The sequence below is a fragment of the Stenella coeruleoalba genome (assembly GCF_951394435.1).
Source record: "Stenella coeruleoalba genome assembly, chromosome: 21".
Lineage (NCBI taxonomy): Eukaryota > Metazoa > Chordata > Mammalia > Artiodactyla > Delphinidae > Stenella > Stenella coeruleoalba.
This window is the reverse complement of record NC_137167.1, coordinates 7,909,119-7,935,883: the sequence shown is the minus strand read 5'-3', so window position 1 is coordinate 7,935,883 and position 26,765 is coordinate 7,909,119. Positions and strand designations below refer to the sequence as shown.

Sequence of the window (26,765 nt, the reverse complement as noted above, 5' to 3'; positions counted from 1 at the left end):
TGTTTGACTGGCTGTTATATTGGGCTTTTACCTGTTTGGTGACGTTGACATCCTCCAGCAGAGCCTGTCATATCTGGGTGTCAGGGTGCAGGAGTAGCTCCTGCCTTCTCCCTTCTTCCAGGGGAGGGGACGTGGATTTGAAAACTGCAAGAAAGGCTCTCCCTAAACCAACTTCTCTACCCGTCAGACGTCTTCCTCTCCTGCGGTGCTACCAGGGCAGGCATTAGAGTGAGGCAGGTGAGGCCCCCAGGGTGTAGACTTTAAGGAAAGGCTCACTCTTGGGGTCTTTAAATTTTGTGTCCCTTGTGTCTTCTTAATCCCAGCCCTGAGCGGTGCTCTTCTAAAATGGAAATACTCCATGCAGAAATAACAGGATGAGCTGTTATCTCTCATCAACACCTTATGGAAAACGCACATATATGAAACTTTCCTAGACGTGAGGAGCCCTGGGGGCAGCAAGAAGGGCAGGGAAGGCAGGTGCCTGTGCGCATTGTTTGTGATTCACCAGGGTAGACACTGGGATTTAATACTGATAATAGTTGGTGAGCAAAAGGGAAGTTACCGAAGAGGGGGTGGTACCTTTAACACAGATTGGACCAACTCAAAGATGATCTCTAAAAGCTGCTCCTGGGCGTGAGATTCGACTCGATTCCATAGCGTAGCAGACATTTTAGTGGGATTTTTATGATTCAGCATGTGTAAGCTGAGGGAGATTTATACCCAGCTAGATGAGCAGGCCTCATAGTCCCAGAAATGAAGCAGGCAGACAGAGAGAGGAGCCAGTAGGTGACACCACCAGATGATTTGGGAGTGGCAGTGCAGCAGGTGGGCAACAGTCTAGCCACCCTGGATCCCAGAACTGCAGCTCTCCAAATCCATCTTTGAAGATCTCAGATCCCTTGAGCCTGGCTTGTACCTGGCAGCCTATCTGTAACCACCCTAAAGCTGATGGCTGCAGTTCTTACTTATATTTCATTTTTATTTTGCTACCCTTCTGAGCCGTCTCTGACTCTGAGGTCATATATATACACTGAGGGCGTTAATCAGAAGACTGTCAAGTAAGTTAGAGTGGTCAGGAGGGACCAGCCAGCTTCTCACCAGCCTCAGAAATGCATCTGGTCACTCTCCAGGGACGTACAGCTTTGTTCAAGGAAAGACTTTCTGGCACCGGGCAGCGCCTGTCTAACTAGCCTACCAAATCACCTGCCAGCTCGCTCAGTTTCCGTTCTTTGGCCAGCAAGGAAGGGCCACAGTGACATGAGAGCTGCAGGTCTGATGGCCAGCACTTTGGTCCAGAGTGTACAGTGGCCTGCAGGAAAAGTCTGGGGTTGCTGAGGCCACTGCTTTAAGATGACACAGCAAGATCTGGACAAAGGCTCCTGGGGTGTGTGTGTGTGTGCGCGCGCACGCGTGAATGTGTGTGTGTGTGTGTGTGTGTGTGTGTGTGGAGGGTTGGCAGTGCAAGAAGAGATATGTATGTGCACGTAGGAAATGTGGGTTGATACTGGTCATACCTCCTTCATCTTTTATAAAGATGCGTAGTTCTTGGAAGAAAATGATTCCTTAATACCAGCAGTCTATCACTTCCCCCAAATGTACTAAGGAATAATTTTAAGAATTAGAGACTGATGCGTTCTTAGTTAGGAGCGTACTCTGAGTTGTACGTCCAGTAGATTTGCTTGGATCTGTAATATGACGGTCAAGAAGTTTGAAGGGTCTAAGACTTAAGGCTGCTTGCAAACTAATAGGTTCATCTGCCCAGTTTCACGGATGTGGACAGAAAATGAGAGACCACTGGGTCAGAGACGATGAACAGTTTATTACTCACGTCAATAGCAGTAGCCAGAGAATCATCACTTTTGTGCTGGCTTCCCAAGCCCTCGTTCCCACAGGAGGACATGAAAAGGTCCAGGTGATACCTGGACCCACCATGAATTGCTTTGTAAGAAAGGAACCCTGAGCTTCGGGAACCAGCATCTTTTATAATGGGCAGTAAGCATGCCTTCCCTTTGCTCTGGTAGGAGATATCACTATCTTCCAATGCTATTCTCTATACAAACATTTTTGAAGCTGTAATCTTGGAACAAAGGCAAGCAGCGCCTCTGCTGTCCTCATAGAAATGACCGATTTCACTGACTACAGAGGCTGCCTACAGGGGGTCTGAGTTGCAGCCTGGGGCCAGCATAGGTTTGCTAATGGATAACTTGGCCACTGCTGCACAGGTCTGATTAGGATGATTCTTGAAGCCCTTGCTGCTTAAAGTGTAGTCCATGAATCAGCAGCAGGAGCATCTGCAAGCTTGCTGGACTCTCAGGCCCCACCTTAGACCCAGTGGATCAGAATCTAGATTATAACAAGATCCCCAGTTGATTCACAGGCACGTTAAATTTTGAGAGGCACCGATTAACCCATTCTGGGCCCAAATAACTCTAAGGACCCAAGTGAATACCACGCCATCTATGACATAGTGTATGGAGAAAAAGACAATAACGGGGGTGAGCAGATGTTCCTATTTACGTCTCTTGTCCCTGTGCGATTATGTAAAGTGTCCCCTTTTTCTTCCAGAAGTGTCCTGTCTTGAAAGTTAAATTATTAAGGGTGACATTCAGGACACTTGCTTGGAGAAACTGAGCCTGAGGTACAAGGATATCTCCTTGATGATGAAGGTCCCCAAGCGGGCTTCCCATCTTCAGGGGATGAAATATTAATACTTGGAAAGAAAAAACTATATACTGCAGTTGAGGCAGGTCCCACTTTGACCCTAAAGTAGGCATCAAATCCTTTGAGCGATGGTCCCTCCTTGGCCTGCCTGGTCCGGAAGTCCTGTATCCTTCATCTTGTCTGCCTGCCTTTCCTTTTTGCCTCTTTCACTTGCAGAAAATCCTTCCAACATGCACTTTATTGAACAACTCGGCGGGATGGAAGGAGACCTCTCGGGAATGAGCCTGCACCTCAGCACGTCCTTTGCCACCGGCACTGTCTTTTCCGGCAGCTTCTTGGATTCCCTCCTGGCCACGGTAGGTGCGCTGAAGCCAAGGGGCCCCACCCAAGCCCCTGCCGCGGGGAGAGTGCGTGGCTCAGGACTCGGGCGGATGATGCTAACTAACGCCTCGCAATTCTGCATGCTTGTTGAGTTTCCAGAAAAGCTCGTCCACGCACATAATTTCACCTTTGCTCATGACTACCTGGCAAGGGAAGCCAAATGCTCACAATTTTAAAATTAAAAACGTGAAGCCCTTAGAGCCAGAACACTCAATACGGGAGGAATGAGCACATCCACAGAACCCACCCTTCAGCTTCAAGTGCGTCTTGGCTGACCAGGCTCTTTGGCGTCAGAGCTTGGGCGGTGATCCTGCTTTCTCTTCTCTCTAAAATATCCCCAAGCTTCACAGAAATTGTCCATGAAAGGATGCGGGGTTCAAGGAAAGGGCTTTGTTTCTTTGGCCTTTGGTGGTGTGAGTTTTATTCAGAGCTGAGTCCAGTCTCCCTCCACGTTGCCCCTCTTGTGAGATGCATTTTTTTTGTTTGTTTGTTTTTTTGCGGTACGTGGGCCTCTCACCATTGTGGCCTCTCCCGTTGCAGAGCACAGGCTCCGGACGCGCAGGCTCAGCGGCCATGGCTCACACACCCAGCCGCTCCGCGGCACGTGGGATCTTCCCAGACCGGGGCACGAACCCGCGTCCCCTGCATCAGCAGGCGGACTCTTAACCACTGCGCCACCAGGGATGCATTTTTGACTGCACGGTCATTCTTTCCCTGAGCAGTTCCCTTGCATGGATTGCAGGATTTCCATGAGTAGAATTTATTCATTGCGCGAATGCCTATTGAACACCTTGTAGGGTGCTGTCCTAGGTGCTGAGGACACAGCAGTGATGAAACAGACCAATCTCTGCCCATGTGGAGCTCATGCCCATGGAGGAGGTTGATACACACAAGATAAGTATTATGTCAGATAGGTAGAAGGGCCACGGTGATGTGAGATAGGACGTGTAGGGTTTGCGGAAGGAGTTGAAAGTTCAATAAGGCGGCCTAGGAAGGCAGCCCTGAGGAGGCGGTATGTGAGTCAAGTCCTGGGAACAGGAGAGCACGTGCCTTTCTGATCTTTGGGGAAGAAACATTCCAGGCAGAGGGAAGGTCAGGTGGGAGCATTCCCAGGGTGTTAAAGGAATTTAACTAAACCTTAGGAAATCTGTGCGTAGCCATTTGTGAATGGCTGCAAGAATGCCTGCAGGGGAAATGCTTGTAACCCACTCCCTCACAGATGCCTCCTACCCAGATGTTCCAAGAGAAGGGCTGCAAAAAGGCTGAACATCTGTGCACAGATGCTGACACAGCACAAGGCTCTGAGCACAGTTTGCTAGATTGGCTGCCCTCTGGAATTCCGCATAGAAGAGGCATCGTTCCTGAATCGTGTAAGTGCCTCAGAAGCGCAGTTTGCATTTTAGGGGAGCGTGGTCAGGGCACATGCATCGCCCTCATGGCATCAGTGGATTATGTTGCCCGGCTCGGCTCTGTCTCCCTAAGCCTTTCGGGGGAGGCTCCTCATAAACGCCGCTGAGCTCTCAGAAAGGTCATACCGTGTCAGTGATCGTTTACCATTAAACAGGCTGGCAGACTACGAATTTCCCAAATTAAGCGGGATTCAGCCTTGACTGAGCCAGACGGAGAGTCAGCGAGGGAAGTCGAGTCAGGTCACTTTCCTGGGAAGGTAGCTCCGTCAGGGAAAGGATTTTAAAACCCTGCCTGTCGTGAATACTTCAGTTACCCTGCCCATAATTAGGAACCGGAGCGTCAGGCAGGAGTTGACCTGGTGAACTGGATCTGTCTGCAGGACACATTTTAGAAGGGTTTAAGGTCCCTGTTCCCTTCAGAGATCCCTAGACAGCAGGCAGCCTTGTGAGTTAAACTCCAGCCTCGGTTAAACTCCACTGGCCCACACAGGTAGGAGCAAAGTCACAGACTCTGTTTCGACTTAGTGGGAGGAGCAGGCTGGGCCGTGAGGACCGAGAGAGTGTCCAGCAATAGGCACATCCCGTGAGCCAGCACGGGGAGCACGAACTTGGTGATGAGTCTTCTCGACACTCATCTTTGAGGAGTGCCCCTTGCTCCCAGGCTGCCTTCAGCCGTCGTGTCCCATTCTGCTGGAACATGAAATTAGCTGTGTAACAATTCAGGAGTCTATTCTGAGGCCCCATGGTGAAGTCTGTGGGACAGAGAGAAAGCCACATATGGTGGCCTGGGATGGGGGACAGTCACATGAGGTCACAAGCTGCACTGGGCCCTCAGCCTGCCCTTGGGGACTCCTGGGAAGTGCCTGGCTTTGGACTGGCACTTGGTCGTCTGATGAGGCCGTGAGGACGGCAGTGGAGCTTCAGGGTACGAGGCATCCTGTATGTCAAGGGGGCTGGCTTGGAACTTGAACTTCTTAATCTCTACCTAGCGGCCTCCTGCCCCAGCTCTCAAATCCTTGATGACGAATGGCTCAGCAAAACGAACACACTTTAACACTGTTTGGAGCTCCAACTGCAAATCTCTGGCCCTGATGAGCTGAATTAGACCCTTGAAAATGCTCAGGGGATGCTGCCCACTTGTTTCCCTCCCCCGGACCTGGTACTACTGGCTCCACTTGGCTTCTAAGGACGGGGGTGACTTTCTATCATATCAGCCACACAGAAAGAAAGAGCCCAAGGGTCAGGGCTGAGCCTCCAGTTTCATTGTGTCTGCTCATCCGAGGACAGTTTGGTCTTGGCTGGCCCCCTGACCTTCCACCTGCTCACTGGCGGTGAGAGCAGTAGCCTCTGCGAAGAAGAGAACATTTATATCCTCTTGCACTGAAACCATCTGGGGCCACTGTGGTGGCCCTACAGTGTGTGTCCAGCCACTTCATTCTCCATACGTATTGGAGCGTGTCCTGTGCAGGCTTGCAGGAGGAGGGCCAAGGTCCCGATCTCCCCATAAAGTTAGGGTGGCAGTCACGGGCCCTGGGTCATCACTCCCTCCATCACATGCCCACGGCAGACACCACTGACACTCATGGGTCTCTTCCTCCGCATCACACCTGCGAGTCTTTACCAGCACAGACCTTGAGGCGGCATCTTCCAACGGTTTCATTGTTGAGATAATAATCAGAGCAATATCTGGGGTAAGAACAATGGTAACATCATCTCTCAGGCACTTACTTAAGGTCTTTGCTGAATGCGTTACCCGCAGTTTAATTCTCCCGTCAACCTAACCAAGAGGATACAGTTGCTAGCCTTGTTTTCCAGATCAAGACTCTGAAGCCTAGAGGGGTGACTAATGTGCCAAAGGTCACAGCACTTACAGATGACAAGTTGGTTTTCAGACCCAAATTCCTAAGGTTCCAGAGACAGACCAAATCCATTACGACCAAATCCACTGCCTCTCCAGAAGGCTTTCTGTGATTACGAGTGTCCTTTCAATACACTGAGGTTGAAGTTCTACTTGAAGGAGTCCGCCTCCCGGGGTGCTCCAGAGTCCCTGAGGGATGAGCAGGGAGGAGAAGACCAGGGTGCACCCACCCTCCCCAGTGCCCACCCACCCCTTCCCCCCAGTCAGAACTACTCTACTCTCATCTGGGTCTCATACGAGGCTCCTGCCTGAGATTTGATTCAAAGAAGGACTTCTGTTGTTGAGAAGACTAAAAACCACTGCCCAGAAGTTAGAGAATCTGACCAACAGAGAGGCATAAAATAAGAGAGCCAGATTCCTGTTCTCTGTCTTCCGAGTCAAGTCTCCAGCTCCCGGTTGGGAGTCTTGTCCGGGAGACAGGAGTCAGCCATTCCACCCCATTTTGCACATCCATTTTGTCCCATAATTTCCCTCCCCAAGAAACATCTTCCAGATTCAGCTCTTCCCACCTGCCGTCCAGCTTGATGCTCCAAGAGGTCTGTTTCCCGTGGCTGCACAGTCAGAGGTTATGCTTAGAATCAAAATGTGTGTTTCCCTGGTGGCCATCCTCTGCAGAAGGGAAAGGCTGCGGACTGGTGCGTTCCGAACAGGCTCCCTCAGGATAAAGGGGGCTGACACCTCAGCAGCTTCTGGAACAGGATGAGGTCACCTCCTTGACTCGCGTCTCAGTGAACTCTGTTTCGACCTAATATCGCGGAGTCCTCTCTTCCTTCTCACCTGTCCCTGGAAAACTGCACTGTGCTTCCAGGTGGCCCATAAGAAACACAAGGAGGATGAACTCAAGGTCCCGAGGAGAGAACAAAGCCTGAAAAATGTGGCGTGAACTTGTCACCGCCTGAAAGTACTGAAGTTCTGTTTTAGGTTGTCATGTAGTTTTCCCCTTCTATCCCCTGATATCCCTGTGATTTTTTTTCCAAGATAAAAATAATGGATTTTCCCTCCAAATCTTCTGATTCAGCCAACACTACGGCTGCAAGTATCCCCTGGAATACTACTGTAAACTCCTGGCCCAGGTGGAGAAACATGCCCCTAAGGTGTAATTGGGATTCACTTTTAACCCTCAGCTCAATGCTATATAAAAATATGGAGGGCTTCCCTGGTGGCGCAGTGGTTGAGAGTCCGTCTGCCGATGCAGGGGACACGGGTTCGTGCCCCGGTCCGGGAAGATCCCACATGCCGCGGAGCGGCTGGGCCCGTGAGCCATGGCCGCTGAGCCTGCGCGTCCGGAGCCTGTGCTCCGCAACGGAAGAGGCCACAACAGTGAGAGGCCCGCGTACCGCAAAAAAATAAAAATTAAATAAAAATATGGAGGCGCACTCAGACCCCTCCATATGGGAGCAGGACTCCCATATGGCGTTATAACAGTAGGATTTCAAACCTGGACATGAAGTAAGGAGCATTTTCCTTTGCTTATAAGGGAGGTAAGGAAAATAACAAAAGTTACCTGGCTTGAGATCTCAAGTTCACTCAGCTGGTTAGCGGCAGTTTTCCTACCATATAGCCTCATTCTCAACTTAGAAGTATTTCTCAGAAAATGTGGGCCTTAAGACCTTTTGAGATTCTCAGAATTAAAAGTAGTGAGTGGCCAGGATGTTAGTATCTATGTTATTAAGGAGTAATAGGAGAGAAACCTCCAACTTCACTGTAGCTAAAAGTTAAAACACTTTGGGCTGCAACATTTTCAGGCATCAGAAGTTCAAATTCTGATGGAACTGATTACATTAGATATTAGATATATTAGATATTAGATAATATAAATCTGAGTTTATTAGAAACACTATTCAAGTTTAGAAGTCCTAAAATGTTTCATGCACATTTCAACTTCCATATTTTCTTGAGAAAGAAAAAAAGAATGAAAACCAAAAAAAGGAAAGAAGGGAGAGAGGAAGGGAGGAAAAAAAAAAAGAGACCCATAATGGCAGTGCCATGGAACCCCGAATAATAAGAATGTAAGGTGGGCTCAGAATAAGGGTGACATGTAAATCGCATAATTTTCCCCGATATAGAATTGCAAGCCTTTTGATGTCAAAACTGAAGAAATGATAGGGTCAAAAGCTAGGCCTCTCTCTGTTAAATATGTAAAGTACATGTTTCCCTAGAGGCATCGACACCAGGATAACCCTAGAAATTACACCTTTTTTTTTAATCAGTGGAGAAATATTCTAACAGCATTATGTTTGATCATTCTACTATTACGGCCACTTGTTCTTAAACGGATTGTGGTCCAATCTGGATTTACATCCTCCACTCCCTCCTGGATTTCAGGGGGCCAGATCCATAAGACCCTTCTGGGTAGAGGATGCAACAGGGAGGGAATATACGGAGGTGACTGTCAGTCAGGAGGTTCGTTCTTTCAGTCTGGCCATTAGGATGGAGAAGGTGTTTGAAGTCATCTTCAATCTGAAAAATATTGTAAAAGTCCTTTTCTTTTTATTTTCTCTTAATTTACATAGATGATATTATTTCCTAGGTCGCCTTCTCCAGTGGGCTCTACACTTTGCTAACAGTATTGGTTTATTTGTTAAAATTCAACTGCCAATTGCACTCAATATTCTGGCAGCTGTTTCTGCACTCAGTTTTTAAAAATCATTTGTAATAATTGTTTGCAGCAAACTTTGCACTGAATATTCTTACACCTGCCTGGTCCAATGTGCTCTTGAAGACGTGAATGTTAAGTAGACAAAGTCTGTCTGAAAGAACACATCATTTAAGGCCTGTTGCTCAGAGTGTAATTTGAGGACCACCAGTGTCAAACTACCAGAGGTGCCCTTTAAATTCTGATTCCCACTCCCGTACATAAATTCTGATCCAGTAGATCTGGGATCCCAGGAATCGGGTCTCATGAATATCACTCCAGGTGATCCAGGTACGTGAACACCAGTGTCGAAGACAGCACAATTCAGTGGTGTGTGCTGTATATCTCATTGAATCCTGCAAACAGTGCTCAAAGGTGGGTATTATCATGTCATCTTTAAAATCATAAAACTATGACTGAGAAAGAATACAGGAATTGTCCAAAGGTGTTTCGGTCCGCTAGGATGTGCCAGGCCAAGATTCAAACTCAGGTGTGTTCCGTACAAACAACTAGCTCTAAAATGCAGAAGAATACAATAGAGTAAAGCCAGTGGCCATGGGATCACAAAGAAAGGAAAATTTCATTCTGATGAGGCCAGTATAGGGTCTTCCAAGAGGAAAGATGAACCAGATGTCCTAAAGCAAAGGCATGAAGGAGTAAAAGTGTCACTTGAGCGACTGCACATTGACTGTAGTGTGCACCGGAGAGAACCATGGCTCATGGAGATGAGCTCAGAGAGGGAGCTGGTGTCAGATCTTGAGGGCTTTGAAGACCGTGGAAACAAGTCTGAGCTTGGTTTTACTGCAGGTTCAAGGGATGGGTGGCAGGACCTGATTTGCGTTCCTGGACAATCTCTCTGGAAGCATTTTGAGCAATGGATTGTAAATGAGAAAAAGACTAGTAAAGAGGTGTGTCTCATAACCCAGACTTCAGAAGACAAGTCCCTGAATTGGGGCATGGAGGAAGCGAATGGTAAGATTTCTCAATAACGATGGAAGTCATGCCTATTACTTATAATGAAAACAAAATTACTGATTTTTATGTAGGTGCTATATAACCATGTAAATTCTCATTTCTACTGGAATAAAAGTTCGATTTAGATAAGACAAAGGGTAGGAAATTTAGGACATTATATAGATAACACTGGATTTAAGAAAACCTCGTGGGCAATTATTACAATGCTATTTCCATGTATGTCACTGCCTAGTCAACACTGTGTTGGAATCCTTTGGGAAAAGAGTCTAAGGAAATGGCTTGGCGTATTCAGACGCAAGCTACTTTCAAACTAAGTTGACCCACACGTCAATCGTCAATCTCTGGCTTCATTTTGATGCCAAATATTCTGAAATCCCATTCATTTTATACTCCACACCTGCTGTTTTCGAAGTACACCATGGGAGATGGACACTGTGGGAGATTAAGTTAATACCTGTCCTCACATAGGTCAGAATCAAAAGGAATGTAAGTGGATTCACATCCGGAAGAGTCAAGTGTCGACGCCAATAGTAATGTCAGTCCCCTAAGGAAAATCCCTAGAAGTGTCGTTACATGTTGTAAATACGTGTTGGTGCTTGTTAGGGCGTCTGTGGCCTGATACACGCCTCTGGGCATTTTTGGAAGCGGGGACACCCTTGAGGTCAGTGTCATTACCCGTCTTCTCCTACTATTACAGTGTAAGTCCTCCCCAAAAGAGCAGGAACGGGGTCAGTGCTCTTTTCTCTGCACTTTGCCTAACCCAGTGCCCTACCCAAACTGCCGGCTTTGGGATGATTTTAATGATAATGAGAGACACTGCTTTGTGCCATCAGATCCATTTCAAACAACGATGCCCAGTAAATCGCCGCGTCTCTCCACCTCCACCTTCTGACTTTGCACATGCCTCGTCCTTGCTTTCCAGGCGTTCTACAATTACCATGTTCTGGAATTACTTCAGATGCTGGTGACAGGAGGGATAAGTTCTCAGCTGGAACAACATTTGGATAAGGAAAAGTTCTGTGGGCCGAATGACAGTTACTCTACCGTTTCACCTGGAAGAATGCGGTGTAAGCTGGGGCTTCTGTCCTTAAACCAAACCATTTTGTCAGACATTCAAGTGAGTCAACTCTTCTCGTAGTAGAGCGTCTTAACCTCCCTGAGTTTTGGAAATTGATCCAACCTGTTTGGGTTCCTAGATCACCTAGAGCATATAAATAATAATAATAATGACAAATTAATGTAATTTATATTCATAGTGTATTTACAATTTACAGTGCATTTTCACGTGATAACTGTTTTTTGCAACAATTCTGAGAGATCAAGCCATTGTTAGTATCCCCATCCTCCAGGTAAAAAAGTGCACAGGAAGCATCAGAGAGGTCCCATAACTTTGTCCCTTGACAAGGATTTTAATAATAAGTGTAGTGTTAATATTCACTGAGCATTTGACCTGGGCCTGTCTGCTTTGTTTGTTTGTTTGTTTTTCACTTTATCTCTCCAAAGGTTTACATGGTAGGCATCGTTATTAATTCCATTGAACAGATTAAGAAGCTGAGGTGCAGAGAAACAAATACTTACCTGAGACCGTATTGCCTACCAGTGACCAAGCAGGGTCCCTCTAAGGCAGTCTGACCCAGGGCCTGTCCACTCTCCCTACGCTTGGACTACTAAAGAAATCTGATCCAGACTTCCCTGGCAGTCCAGTGAACAGGACTCCACGTTTCCAAGGCAGGGGGCACAATTTCGATCCCTGGCCGGGAAACTAAGATCCCGCATGCTGCGGGGCATGGCCAAAAAAAAAAAGAAAGAAATCTGATCATGTCACCTGAAATCAGGCAGAAGGATTCCACGTTTGGGCCTAAGAATCTGTCTGGGCTAGCCAGTGAAAAATGCTTGAGTTTTCTTAGTCCTCTGAGCTAACAAACAGTAGATTATAGCAAGGAAGAAAATAATTCTGGCAAATCCCGATGAGGCATCTGGGCATTTGGGGCTCAGTGTCGAGTCCAGGCTGCAGTGAGGAATCTACTGGTCGGCCTGCCTTTTGCTTTAGTTTTGAGTAACATGGCATTCGAGTCCCCGGTGTCACTGTCAGGGGCAGGCCTTTAGAGGGGCCTGAGCAGAGCCCCTTCTTCACAGCCCTCTTCCTGCCTCTGTGTCTGCTGTGTCTCGGCAGGTACTGCCAATAAGGGCGAACCCCACGCTCTGTGCATCTGAATTCCAGGTGCAAACCACATTCCAAAGCTCCCTCCATGGTCCGGTCCTTTGAGTTTCTGTGGTCCTGGGTTCCTCATCTCAAGCTGACTTGTGAGTGATTCTAAGCCCGGGACACCTGCAACTGGCCACTTCCTGTGGGAACCAGAGGTGGCAGCGGACTGGCCAGCCCTTTCTTCTCCATTTATGTCTGGCCCTCTGTTCTTTACCCTGAGAAATCACAGAACTAAACAGACTGTTCTCTTTCGACTTCCCTGGACGCACTGGCTGCTGCTTTGAAGCCTGCAGCTACTCAAGGTGCCTTGCTGGCAGTCGCTTGAGAGCAAGGTCAAGAGGAGGATGAGAAGGCCGCTCTCTCACTGTGTGCCTTGAAAACTGTATTTTCCGGGCTTCCCCGGTGGCGCAGCGGTTGAGAGTCCGCCTGCTGATGCAGGGGACACGGGTTCGTGCCCCGGTCCGGGAAGATCCCACATGCCGCGGAGCGGCTGGGCCCGTGAGCCATGGCCGCTGAGCCTGCGCGTCCGGAGCCTGTGCTCCGCAAGGGGAGAGGCCACAGCGGTGAGAGGCCCGCGTACTGCAAGAAAAAAAAAAACCCCTGTATTTTCCAACCTGGTGCTCACTGTGACTTCTTGATCGTTACCAAACCAGCAGTAGTAATAAAAACGAGCATAGCCCCTTGCCACACCACACCCAGACAGGCTCCTGAAAGACCAGAGTCATAAAAACAGCTGCCGGTATTAGATGCTCAAAACTCACGGTCAGCCTGATTTCCAGCCCACTTGCTGCCGCCACCAGAGAGGTATTAGGAGGGAGCTCTTGGGTCTTCCAGACTCCACTGGGAGAAAAGGCAAGTGACACTCCAGTAAGTGCTTGTTACAGCTTGATTCGAGTGCCGCCATACGTCAGTGTTTCTCTCTTCTCTCCCCAGCCAAGAAGGACCTTTGGGCAGATATTCTGCGGCTCGTTAGATAACCTTGGAGTCCTGTGCCTCGGCTTGTACCGCATGATAGATGAGGAAGAGCGCAACCCAGAGCACAAAAGGGGAGTGTATGCTGGTGTAGAAGGCGCCGGCCACGCCCAAGCACGAGGGCCAAAGCGACGTCATTCTGTGTGAAAGAGACGGCCAGAGCTTAGGGCCCCCAGATGCAGCAGAGGGTGCTGGGGAAGTAGGTAACAGTGTAGGATCAGTATAAATAATATGAATGCACCCTGGTGATTGGGATCCAGGTAGTACTGGCCATGTAAGGAGAAGGGTTTCTCTGTCCCCCGTGAAATCTGAAATGCAGACCCAGATTTTCAGTCAGGGTTCTTTTGTAACTTACCCCTCATCGACGCCTGTGCGACTTTTTAAAGCCGAAAAGCCACTGTCCACACTGGAAAGAGTTACTTGTTCGCTGCCGGACTCGCTGGGTAAATATTTACTGCGTGCCTTTTTTCTAGCCACTGTGCCTTGTCCATGTAAGATACGGGAGTGATGTGTAGAGATTTCAGTTTAAAGAAGATCATTCTGACAGTAGTGGGGAAGAGAAAGAAAATGTGTGTGGAGGGGTGAGGAGAAAAGAAAGGGTACTGGGTACCAGCTCCAGACAGCACAGTAATGTAGGACCAGACTAAGAGTCTCGTGGTGGGAACGGGCAGTACTCAGTAGAGAAGGAGAAATTAAAAATAATAGAGTGGAAATGGATCGATGAACCTGTTTCAGGAGGAAGGGGAAGGAAGTCAAATCACTGAAAGCGGAGTAGTCATGAACACGAAGAAAGACAGCTTCTCCGCTCGCAGGAGAAAGGGAGGAAAAGAAAGGAGGCCAAGGCAGATCTGGCTGTGGATGAGGGCTGTGCTTAGGGAATGTTTACGTAACACTAGGATTTCTCGGTGACGAGCAGGCATAGCCCTGGCTGAGAGAAAAGAGGGGGAAAGTCTCTAGGGAGTTGAGAAAGACGTAAAAGTTACATCAGTCACTGAGGGGACTGGAAAAAGGAGTTTACTGTGCATCTGTAGAAGCAATAGTGCAAAGGGAAAGGACAGGGGATGGAAATAGCCTGAGGAGCGGATGTACGCAAGAGTAAGGAAATGAGAGAAAGAACGAGGGGAAGTTGTGGTCAGAGAGTGATTTATTGAAGGGTGAGGTTTTAGAGGCAGGATGTGTCAGGAAGTTACAACAGCAGTATGTGGTCAGGAAAGTGGTTGGGAGATAAAGATCACTGGGTAGTGGAAATCAAAGAAATTGGTCTGCGTGTTGGAGTCGTAAATCACGGAGACACTGCAGGCGCATAAGGTGACGGTGGCACTAGAGTTGGAAAGAAAAAGTGTCCCATGTGCCAAAGGCCTAAATAAACATGGAGGTGTGTGGATAACACCGAGGTGACTCAAGAGGAGGGTGGTAAGACTGTAGAGCATGGACCACAACGATGCAGGGAGCAGGGATGCTCTGGAAACAGCACTCGGAAGCCTGAATGATGCTGACCCCCCACCCCCGTCTCTGTCTGCCTGTGACTGACCCCCAACACCTCTGGAAAACCTGTGGACCGTGGTAATTGGGAGAAGGTGTAGCCCATACTTGGGTGGACCTCAGGGAAGGAAATGATATTCCTGTTGGAAAGAGAGTATGTGGTTACAGCAGATCTTGTTTAGAATATCACAGAGGTTACAGGGGACTCAGTGGGCGAGAGGGAAGTGGGAAGACTATTGAGTGAAAGATCAGTGGTGACGTGTGATGGGTGCTTAGGGAAGAAGAGGTGATTATTCGGGGCGACACTGAAAGTCATGCAGGGTTCTGCTGCCTCAGCGTTCTGACAGGAACACTGGCGTCTTCATGAATCTGACTCATGTTCTCTGAGGATTTGCCGTGTGCCTGATTTCCTGCCAAGACATCCTGCTTCTCTGCAGAGTCTGTCCACGCAGGTCCAGGCTCTGGGTGATCTTTGAAACTCATTGACTCACTATTTGCTTACCCGTCAAGGTTTCAAATAAACCTTTGGTTACTTTTCTTTTTCCTCCACTGGGCAGCCTACGTTCTGTGTGAAAGTTGGCGGCAGAAACATGAAAATAGGCCTAACCTAGGATGGAAATATCTGGCATGCACGTAATCTTCCAGTTTTGATAAAGCTTGGCTAAGTGCTCAGAATTGTGCCAACCGAATTCATTAGGGTCGTGGATATTAAAAGCAGAGAAACATAGTTGGAAAAGCCATTAGAAATCAATTAGCCCAAACCATAGTCCCATCCGTCTCCCATTAAAATGATGAGAAAAGCAAGGCCCAGAAGGGAGGTGGCATGCCTAGGGTCAGAGGTGGTTGGTTTCAGAGGCAGGCGTGAGAACCAGTCTCCCAGCTACTAGCCTTGGACCTCTCCTGTTGCGCTGTGCCAGAGAGTTGTTTTTTGTTTGTTTGTTTGTTTGTTTTTTACTATTAATCAGAAACTAAATAAAGCAAAGCAAAACAAAAACGTTTCCTCTTTGGGCCTAGCAAAATGACTTTCTTGTTTTGGCCACTGCCTGCAGCCACACTGTCCCAGCTGCAGGGGCTCAGAATTCACCTTTGGCTCTTCTTACAGGTTTGTGATCACCCGGCCAGAAAACGAGTTTATGCTGCTGCACTCGGATCTTGTGTTTTGCGCCATCCCTTTCAGCACCTCCTGTTACAAAAAGGGTATTTCACCTCCAAGTCTGTGTGAAATTATAAATATGGTGCCACTGACAGAAGAGACGCTTACAGACATAAATTGTCCTCCTTCAGTTGACCAGGTCAGCGAGACTGCAGCCCAGCTGCCCAGTACATCAGTCCGTTCGCTGGAGCCAAAACCAACCCCCGTTGGTGATCCTGAGCAAGCAGTGTTGACTCCAAGTGGTAAACACTCATCCCAGACACACCCAGGTGAAACCAGGAAAGAAAACGGAAAGGAAAACATGGAGGAAACCACAGGGGAAGATGCCTCTGCCTATCCAGAGTCAGACTAGACCTGCCGATATTTCCCAGGAGCTCCTGGCTCACTCCTTACGAGGCATCTCCAGAGGTGGTGACTTTGAACAAGGAAGGAAAAGATGGACGCCCGCCATTTTTGTGGCCATTGCTGAGGGGTGGATCAGCAAGCCCACACTGTTTGGGAAGAGACAAAAGTCCGAGCTAATCCCACTGGATCTGGTGTGATAAATAAAGGAATAGATGATAAATGCCTCTCTAAGGGAAGTTCATTGCTCTGGGTCTCTTGAGCAGAAAACGTGGTGGTTGGACCTGTGTTAAAGACATTGTTCAGTACTTGCTGGGTTCCTCCACACAGGGAATATGAGAAGTAATCAAGGTAAAAACGAGAAGGATTTAGACATAAGAGACAAGAAATAACGTGCCCCCAAATCAAGCGTCTTACATTCTTTATCCTCAAACAGGCAAGTAGTGAACTCGTATATTATCATCTTCTCTTTTTCCCTCATGCTTTTTCTTTGCTCATCTCTTTCTATAGGAGGTGAGGAAGACCAGATGGGGAGATACTCGTTTGAATTGGAAACGAATTTGTGTATAATTAAAACCTAGACATACCCTAGCACAAGAATGAATCTTAGAGTGTACTCAAGATGGGGTACCTGGACGAAGTCAGGTAGCTTGAAATATACAGCCTTTCAAATTCCCTAATTCAAGAATAAAGACATCATCTCGTGAGAGGTAATAAAGCGTTTCCCCGTGTTCCAAAAGGAACCAGTTCACTTCCCTGTAAGCCTCATCTATAAGTCGTTTCATCTCAGTATTAGTCTGTTAACACAGTAGAAGTTCAGCACATCCAGGAAGTATTTACTCCCAATTGGTGAGCCTTGTAAGCAGTGCCTTCTTGTGTTATAGATACAGCATAGGTAGAAGGGGGGGAAGAAAGAAAGTAATAAGCCAGATTTCCCATAAATGGTTTTACATAATGTTTATGATATCCCTGACATTTTCCTCAACATCCTTGCTGATTTGGTATCACTATCTCCATTTTACAAAGGAAGAAACTATGTCACAAATAGGGTTCCCACATAAAAGAAAGGATACCCAGTTAAATTTGAATTTCAGATAAACAACTTTTTTAGTATGAGTGTGTCCAAATTATCGCACTTAGCTAGTAAGTGATCAAATCGACATTTAAACCTAGTTAATTCGACTCCAGCACCTATAGACATTTGCCTCCAGGCAAAATAGAAGAAATGAAACAAAAACATTCATCCACAGGAAATAAAATGTATTAGTAAAGCTTTGGTTGTAATGAAATCAACTTAATATATGTGGAAAAAAGAGTAATTGTGAGGAAAGTTGTCAGAGACCAAGGAAATCCTCGTTTAAATTTTTTTTAAGCTTACCTAGATCATCTTCATCCTTCTTTTTTGTACAGATTGACTTTGTTTTTCCGTATACATGGCAAAATATATTTTCCTGCAATTCTAAAGTTATAGGTAGAGTTATAGGCACATCAAAGATTTAACCGGTCCATCTCTGCCTCCCAGATCCTGATTTCTATAAGGAGGCATGTAGTGGGCTCAGCTTTGGCCACTCCATCCCAGCTGTCAGTGGATGAGGAATAGGGTACTTCTGAATGGAGGACTTGTCCTCGGGGAAGGGAGGATGGTTCATGGTCTGGGAGGACGTGCCACCAAACATCTACTGCAAGGACAGTACCATTCCTCTGACCCGTTCCCCGAGCCATTTTATACAAAAGCATGTTTAGTAGAACCAAAATATTCCTAGGAAGGGATGGAGTAGCCCTACGCACATTCAAAATCCACAAACCCACTGCTAATCTCAGTTTAGCATGTGAACCTCCAGAGTCAAAGCTTAGCCCTCCGATGATCTCATTTCCAGTGCAGCAGAGAAATTTGAATGAGAAGTTCCTTTATTTGCCAGTATATTAGGTGAAGGGGTACCAAAAATATGGCTAAAGAAAGATTGAGGTATATGCAACTATAGCCAGTATGTAAGCATTCATGTTGCCAGTCTTGAAAAATAAAACTGACAGAGGACCCCTCATGTGCCAGGTGATTCCGTGAGTCCAGAACCAAACCCTTTACATATAGATGGCAACATTTTTATGCAAGTCATAACACTACATCCTTTGGTAATACGGCGGATACTTAATTCATAATGATTGTTCAATTCTTATCAATAGAAGAACTGATATGAAGACAAGAGAAAATGTGCAAGGAACTTAAGAATATGTGGCCCAGTGGTTTTTAAGCTTTTTTAAGGCTTTGACCTTTCTGAAGTTGTATGGAAGCTACAGTCTACCTCGCCAGAGAAGAAGAATATATGCACGTATTACACAAAAGTCATTATAAAGGTCAGAAGGAGGTCATGGACCACTCTACAGTTTCTCCATCACCTTCCTAGATCCCTGATGTAGGCCTTCAATAACCAGTGGAGTGATCACCAGAAAGAACACAGGGCAGGGGAGTCAGGAGACCAGAGTACTTGTTTCGGATACTTCATTAAACATTTGTGATCTCGGGCAAGTTCTTAAGTCTCTCTCAGCTACTTTCCCAGCTCATTTTACTTTTTTTTAAAAGAAAGTTGAACTGGAAGATTCTGAACATTACATCCATCTTCATTCATTTGCATCTATATTTATTCATGACTTGCCGTGTATCAGGCACGGTGCTAGATGCTGAGGATAGAGCAATCGTGAAGACAAAGTTGCTTTCCCCACGGAGCATAGGCGCTGTATGGAGGAGGGAGAAGATAAATGAATAAATAAATGAACAAGATAATTACAGATCATGTCAAATACTGTGAGGAAAGTAAACATATTGATGTGACAGAGAATTGTGGTGGTCAGAGACCACTGAAGGGTGGCGGCGTCCTGTGGATAAACCATTTCAGGAAAGAGAACTTGGCATGACCAAGAAAAGAAAGCAAGTCAGTGTGGTTAGAACACGGCACATAAGCCAGAGGGATGTAATCTCTTAATCAGGAGAAACAGATTACATTTTACTCTAAGTGCAATGTGAAGCTCTTTGATAATTTTAAAGAATGCAGTAATGTGTTGTCCTTTATATTTTCAAAGATTACTCTGGCACTTACGGTTTCAACAGTATGACTAACTAAATTCAACTGGATTTTCTTCCTCCTACAAACACTCAGAAATGGTAGGTAAATTATAACAAAAGAATTTTTAAATGTATAACACTACTGTACGGTACATTGAAAAACGGTTAAGATGGTAAATTTTATGTTTTTGACCACAATTTCAAAAATCATGGTATACATATAAATCAGTACAAAGAAGTGAATTCGTAGCCTTATATGCATACCTGAAAATAGATGAAAACTAATTAATTAAAAATGAATGAGCTAATTGCTCAATGTAGCAAACTGAAGAAATATTAGTAAACTAACATAAATCTAAAGAGATTTTACATCACCTTTCACATTTCCCAACATAGTTGTCTGGAACAGGAAACCGGAACACAAATCCAGAGTCTGCTTTACTTAATAGCTAAGCATTTGCTATTTTGAGAGAGAGCAAAAATGCCCCCTATCCAATGGATCTTTCACATAACCTAGAGAGACAGTGGAGCAACAATTAACAGAACTCAGGAGCGGGTTGACTAGGTTACCATGAAGAAGCTGGAGGGGAGTATGTGAAACTCTCTTTAGGAAGTGCTGTTCAAAATGTGGTCCCCATCCCAGACCTGTTGAGTCAGAATCGGCATTTTAGCAAGATGCGTAAGTGATTCCATACGTTCAAGTTTGAGAAGCAGGGCTTTCAGGGGGTATGTATGTGTCTTTGTATATATATGCAATATAGGTATATATAACATGTATCTGTAATATACATTACACATCCACATAGACACATACCTATATACATATGCATACGTACATAAATACACACATGGTGGCTTCTGGTAAGTTAAAAGATCTGGAGGTTTGGTTTTAATGAAAACTACGCCCTCCAACCTTTAGCTATTCGGCATGTTCACTTCTGTTTAAGACCTACAGTACATTCCAAACATCTCTAGTTAGCTATAAAACCCTTAACCTGACTACCTTCAAACCATAAAGGAGTTAAGGGAGGTTGGAGTTCAGTCAAGTTGGTGTATATTTTCCTGGAGGAACAATAAATAACCTACAGCTCAAAGGCATGGGTTGTTTCTCCCAAGGCAAAGAAACAAAAAAGCCCACCCTCTAAAAGCAATCTGCTTGGGTTCCTAGACTGGCATGCTTAGGGAGCACGGGCAAGACAGGAGAGGAAGCAGGAGAGGAAGGAGGGCTGCGCGGATGGGCAGGAGAGAGGGAGGGAAAGCCCTCACACTCATTAGGTTTGAAAGAATACAGGATGAGTCCAGCCGCTGCCTGCTGAAAAGAAAGGAACTGGAGCAGCTGATGCTAAATTCAGACTAAACTAACCGCAAGTCCCCTGAGGACGTCACAAGGTAAACCTGATCGTCTCTATCATTTACAGTCATTATCAGGCAGACTGCTTCTGTAATTTTACTGGGGCGCCAAGGAACAGATCCCTGAAGCTAGGGGGAAAAGGTCCCAGCCCTCCAATGGTATTTGAAAAGGAAAACCCAGGCAGCCTCCGTGCTGCTATCTTCTGATTGTTGCCTCTCTCAAGGCAGGGAAGGGGGATGACTTCATACAAGGCAGGGCTGCTCAGGTCTGGTGAGTGGCTAGAGCCAGGCTTTTCTCCACCTTCGTTTTCTCTCTTCTCTAGCAACCTCAGTTAGCCTCCGGAGAGCCCAGCAAGCCTTATTTCTTTCTTTCCTGAGACAGGGGAGTGCTGACCAGCTTTTCCTCTTTCTCATCTTCAAGAAAATATCTTTGCAGCATTTCATCTTGTAAGAAAGTGGGGAAAGCCAGCTGATGTACCAAGAAGGCAGCCAAGAAGGACCACTCATCTCTGAAATGTATTAGCTCCCATCCTTCCCAACACCATCCTTTCTCTTGCCTTCCTGACACAGACTTTTTAACTAGTTGTGTACATCACCACTTTACTTCCACAGCTCTGATTCACTCCTTAAGCCACCCCAACCTCTGTAAACCCCGTGATTCTGCTAGAAAGACTCTTTCTAAGATCACCAATTCCATTTAAGTCACTCACTAGAGAATATTTAGTACTGGCCCAACTTGAAGGCTCGGCAGAATTCAGCACAGATGATCCCCGCCGCCCAACTCCATTCTGAAACATTGTCTTCCCTCGAGTTGCGTGATACAACAATCTTGTAATCAACCTTTTACCCTCCTGACTATGCATTCTCAATGTCCCCTTCAGCTCTTCTTTTATACAACATGATTAGGTATTAGTATCACTCAAAGCTCAATTACGGACTTTCTTCTTTTTTTACTCTCAGGGGTCACTGAGTGATCCGGATAATTAAACTGGAGAGCATATACCTGAAATTAAAGGACAGGGGCTACTTACCTCTAGCCATTATTTCTATGCAAGAACGTGGCCCGATTTTGCTAGAATATTTTATTTTTAAGAGAAAATGAGAATTTTGATTTTTATATAAAAATATGATGCTTTTTAATTTATGTTTCTGGTCATGAGAGAGTAGCTGTAGCAGACCAAGCCTCATGCCAACAAAAAAGTTTAAAACTGGTTAAAAATTTTTTTTAAATACCTGTTTGAAGTAATCATAGAGCAACACAGTCAGCAAGAACTTGAAAGTCTAAGACCCAAGAGAAAAGAAAGCCATTGAGGTGAGTTCACCATTCTGTGCTGTTTTTCCCTCAAGGCATTTGCCGGTCAGTAAGTGGCACCAAACAAGAGATCCAGTTGCATTTCAAGGCTAAGGGCTTTCAGCAGTTCCGTGGGGGTAGGAGGGGAAAAAATTGGGGTTGAGTGTTACCAAGGCAGCTAGGCATTGAGAGAACTAAGTTTTAGAGAAAAGAGAATGGAAACACTGAGCGTGACTCTGTGCTGCTTTTTTCGTTGAAGGTATTATTTCTTACTAATATTTGCAACATAAGAGGCTGAGAAGACGAAAGAAAAGGCCAGCTAAGAAGCTAGAAAGCTGAGCAGAGCTTTGACCCGTCTCAGAGTGCTTGGGAGGTGAAGTGGCATCTGAGGCCCGGCAAGGGTGATGGGCCCAGGTTAACAGCCTTTGCTCTCAGTTGAGATTCCTGAAAGGTCTTCCTTCAGGATTACTTCAAACTAGAAGTAGACCAGTTCTCACAAAGCCTGAAACCAGCTTTAATGCCTCCCATCCCCTGATTGTATCAAGGGGACCAAGACCTACTCTAGCGAACCTATGAGTAAACAAATAAATAGATTCTAATCTGCTGGAAGTTAGCATTATTCAGAGTTTCTGCACGTTTTATACACAGTATCCGGTACTCAATCAAAATGGCTGGATTCAGTCTCATCTCTGCCTTATTTGATGCTTTTCCCGAGCAAGCTGCATTAGCCTCCAGACACACCAGCAAGCCTTGCTTCCTTCTAGTTCCTGAGATACAGCAATGTCGCCAGCCTCTTTTATTCCATTTTGCCTTCAAGAAATAAGTAAGTAATTACCATGAATGATACTAGAGAGACTCAAATGACCAAATCAAGAGAAAAAAAATAGATAATGTAGATGACTCAAAGATGATCTAGATATAATACACAAGACATAGATTTTAAAGTAACTGTGATGAACACATTCAAGAAATCGGATGACACTTCCAGTCAGGCGCCGGGTGGCAGTGCCAAGGGATATCGTTGCTCTCACGCGGGGAAGGGTGGCGGATTCCGCCTGCTTTTTAACCATGAAGGAGACAGACCAGGAGGATGTTGCAACAGAGATTCAAAAGGTCGCTGGGATGCTTCTGTGCCTGGACCAGCAGGGCAAAGAGGAGGGGAACCTCAGAAGAGAGGCTTGGAGAAAGGCATCCGTGGAGGTCACACTGCAGGTCGCTATCCAGTCATGGTTGGACGGGGTGCTGTAGGGGGTGCCACATGGGCTGGAACCAGCTCCAAAATGCACTGGATGATGTCAGAGACATCCTGCGGTCCCTGGCCAACGTCAGCAAAGACTTGAGGTGGAGCATCCACACCATCCACCAAGAGCATCAAGTACGTCAAGGATGAAGGATGCCGTCGTGCAGCGCACCCAGCTCGCTGCCGCTGTGGAGACCCTCAAGAACATCTTCTTGGTGTCCCGGATTGTGAGGAGTGGGGACCCTGGACCTCACTGAACAAGGGGCACTCCTTCAGGCCCACTGGAACCTGATGGACCTGGAACAGGAGTGTGCTCCTGGGAAGGGCTGATGTCCGAGCACCGCCACGTGGACGTGACCCTCATCCACAGTGACTTTGGGAGCACACAGGGGCTCTCAGACGAGCTGGCCAAGCAGCTGGGGATGGTGCTGCAGAGGTCACCGCTCACCACCCCCCAGGACCCCATTTTTCTGGTTTCTGTTGTCAGGATCTTGGAAAGGGAAGAAAAATTGATTGGTGCATACTTGACCAAAAAAAATGCAAACTAGTTTTGTTCCCCTTGAGAGGTCCAAGAATTGGAAGGAGGAAATCTTTGTTATCTTGGACAGAATCGTGAGTGCTAGAATTGAGGGCACAGAGGCAGAACCCCAGGGAGTCCAACAAGGTGTGGTTCATCTGCCACCCGGAAATCATATGGAAGCATGTCCTAGATGACCCCATTGTTGCCAAAAACCTGATGGTTGCGTGCTTTTCTCCCCATTATGAGATTTTCAGAAACTCCTCAACCACCAAGCCCTGAGAACCTGGATGCAGATCTTGTGGGAAGATCTAGAAGCAAGTGAGATTATGAGCCTGTTTGACCTGGGTCTTAAACACCTACACAAGCGCAAAGATGACTGGGAATGTGGAGCTGGTCCCAGAAGTGGACGTCAATGCCCTGAAGCTTTTACTTCCTTCAAATGTGGCGTCTGAGCTGCTCCATCTGTACATGTCAGCTCTCACTTCAAACATCATTGGCTGCAGAAAGCACTAGACACAGACACTAAAGACTGAATGAAAGAGACTGAGCCCAAAGTGGGCCCAAGTGGGAACACTCCCTACCACTGTCTTCCAGATGTTCCATCAATTTTTTTAAATTACTGCTCAGATGAGTGAAGATTTGAAAACAAATTACCAGTTTGCGTCTTCAGCAAATGAATCCTTTCTTAGACACAGAGTTGAGGCTCAGTTGTATATAGAACATCTGAAACATTGGCAGCACCACACTGCTATGTTCAGGATATGATGGCGATCATCACAGCTGTCAGAGCTTTAAGGAACCCCTAATCAGTTTAAAAAGGAAGTATTTTTAAAATGAAGTGGAAGAGGGTGTGTCTCTGAGCCAACCAAACATGGATGGGATTTTAGATACCGTTGCCGCGAGGAGGCTGCAGCAGATACCAGGAAGAGGTCTTCCAGGATCTGGAGCAACATCTCGATGAGCTGATAACAAAGAAGTGGCTGTTAGGCTCAAACGCTGTAGACATCATCTGTGTCACTGCGGAAGAATATTTCAGTGATTTTGCAGAAACTAAAAATCCATACAAAAAGAGGGTGAGAGTGAGTGGTGGTGGGTACCCGTGGGCCATCACGCAGAATCACGTCTCATCCTGGAGCACTAAGGAGTACAAGGAGGTGCCGAGAAGACAGCCAGGGAGGCTGAGCTGCTCCACTTCCTATTCCAGAAGCTGGCCTCTGGATTCAGCAAACATGCAGGTGAGCACAGTAACCCTACTGTCGCCCTTGCAGAAGTTGTGCCTGGAAGTTTCAACTCTGGTCAGCAAATACCCAGACATCAAGGATGGCCACATTGGCACACTGCTGGCCACCCGAGGGGTCGGCAGCCAGGACATGAAGCAGACCATCGTCAGGAATCTGGAGCAGGGTCCCATGGCAGGAAAACCCAAACTATGTGCCCATCTTCAAGGAAATCATAGTTCCGAGTCTGAACGTAGTGAAGCTTCTCAAGTAGCCCATCGGTTTCCAGCTTTGTGTACGTTATTCTGCACTCATCATCCCCACCCTCAGAAATGTATTAAAGCAAAAGTGACTCTCGATGGTTCTCCTCAGAAGTTTCAGGTCCTCGAGCCTGTCTCCTGTCATGCCGAGCGTGTTGTATGCAAGGTGCCGGGGCTTGTGACTTCTTGAAGAACAAGTGTCCTGCTGGCTGTGGTTCCTCAGGCTCTCACATTTCTGTTGTAAACATCCTTTGTGAGGCAGGACTCTGATGGGAAATGCCTCATGATTGATTGTCATGGTGGAAAAGCTGTGTGGAGAGGGAAGAGGCCCTGCCTTCATTCACTCAGAGACATGAACACAAAAATTGGAGAAATTTACCAGAGAATGATGATCTATCAAAAAATTAGTTTCAAAGTACAAGAAGTAAAATTATAAACGTAATAGTTGGGTTTAACAGCTGTTTGAGTAGAGAGGAAGGTAAAATTAGTGAATTGGAAAACAGGTTAGTAGAAAAAAGAGTAAATCATGGAAAAAATGCACAAATGTGTTTACGAGACACATGGCACATGGTAATAAGGTCTAAAATGTACTTAAAGTTTCAGAAAAATAGGGGGAGAGAGAGAGCACATGAGATAGAGAAAAATATCTGAGGAAATACTAAGAATTATCCTAAACTGAAGACATCAACACACACATTAAAGAGGAGTCTCTGTGAACCCCAAGCATGAGAAGTGAAAAAAACTAAACACATCATAGTAAAAAACCTTCAAATTAAACTAAACTAGAAGATTTTAAAGGCATCCAGAGTTTTAAAAAAGACACATTATATATCCAACAAAGTTACAAAAGGATTGAAGGTTGACTTTTCTACAGAAACAATGGAGCAAGGGAATAACACATTTAAAGGTCTAAACAAAGAAAACTAAAGACCTATCATTCTATACCCAGTGAAAATATCATTTATAAATAAATGCAAAATACAAAAATTACCAGACAAACAGAAAGTGAAAGAATTTATCACCTTCAAACTAATACTAAAAGAAATACTAAAAGGAATTCTTCAGACATAAAGAAAAGGTTCATAAAAGGAAGTACAGAAATGCAATAAAGAATGAAGAGCAAAAAAAGGTAAATATATAGATAAATACAAATTAATATTGATTTTTTAACAATAGTAATATCATTTTGTGGGATTTAAAATAAACATGGGAGAGAAATAAATGGAATTTAAGATGCCTAACATTTGTACATTGCTGGAAATTGGTAGAAAACAGTGATGAAAATACTAATTCATAGTAACTTTATTCAGTGAAAGATGCACATTATAATCTCTTGGGTAAAGATTAAGAGAATAATACAAGGAATGCATAATGAACTATGAAAGAGCAAAATGGAAAAAAAAAAAAACCTCGATTAATCAAAAAAGAGGACAAAAAAGAAAAGAAAAAAAAAAGGCCAGTAACAATCAACTAACAAAATAGTGGCTGCAGCAATTTACATTGTTTGTGGTTTCAAACAAATTTGAGAATTGTTTGTTCTATTTCTGTGAAAAAAATGCCACTTGAATTCTGATCGGAATTTCATCATATCTTTAGATGGTGGGGAGAGTTAATCAATAATCAAAAACCTCCCAACAAAGAAAAGTCCAGGGCAAGATGGCTTCACTGGTGAATTCTACCAAACAGTTAAAGAAT

At 45.7% G+C, this 26,765-nt stretch overlaps 1 protein-coding gene and 1 pseudogene across 13 annotated transcripts in view; both read left to right on the top strand.

Moving 5' to 3' along the window:
- Nucleotides 1-26,765, top strand: part of KCNU1 (potassium calcium-activated channel subfamily U member 1) — a 235,525-nt gene that overhangs the window by 165,920 nt on the left and 42,840 nt on the right. For 8 of the 12 annotated variants that reach the window (XM_079909211.1, XM_079909207.1, XM_079909213.1 and 5 more), the window contains 4 exons: nt 2,878-3,017; nt 10,902-11,096; nt 13,119-13,600; nt 15,742-15,878. In XM_079909211.1, coding sequence (XP_079765337.1) covers nt 2,878-3,017; nt 10,902-11,096; nt 13,119-13,304 — 521 coding nt within the window. In that variant the 3' untranslated portion in view covers nt 13,305-13,600; nt 15,742-15,878. Of the gene's footprint in view, nt 1-2,877; nt 3,018-10,901; nt 12,677-13,118; nt 13,601-15,741; nt 16,571-26,765 lie in introns of those variants that run through there. The other 4 variants (XM_079909209.1, XM_079909217.1, XM_079909216.1 and 1 more) reach the window with 4 other exon arrangements.
- LOC307179712 (exocyst complex component 3-like) lies at nt 22,823-25,235 on the top strand (annotated as a pseudogene). Its single transcript has one exon. The product of its transcript is annotated as an exocyst complex component 3-like (transcript).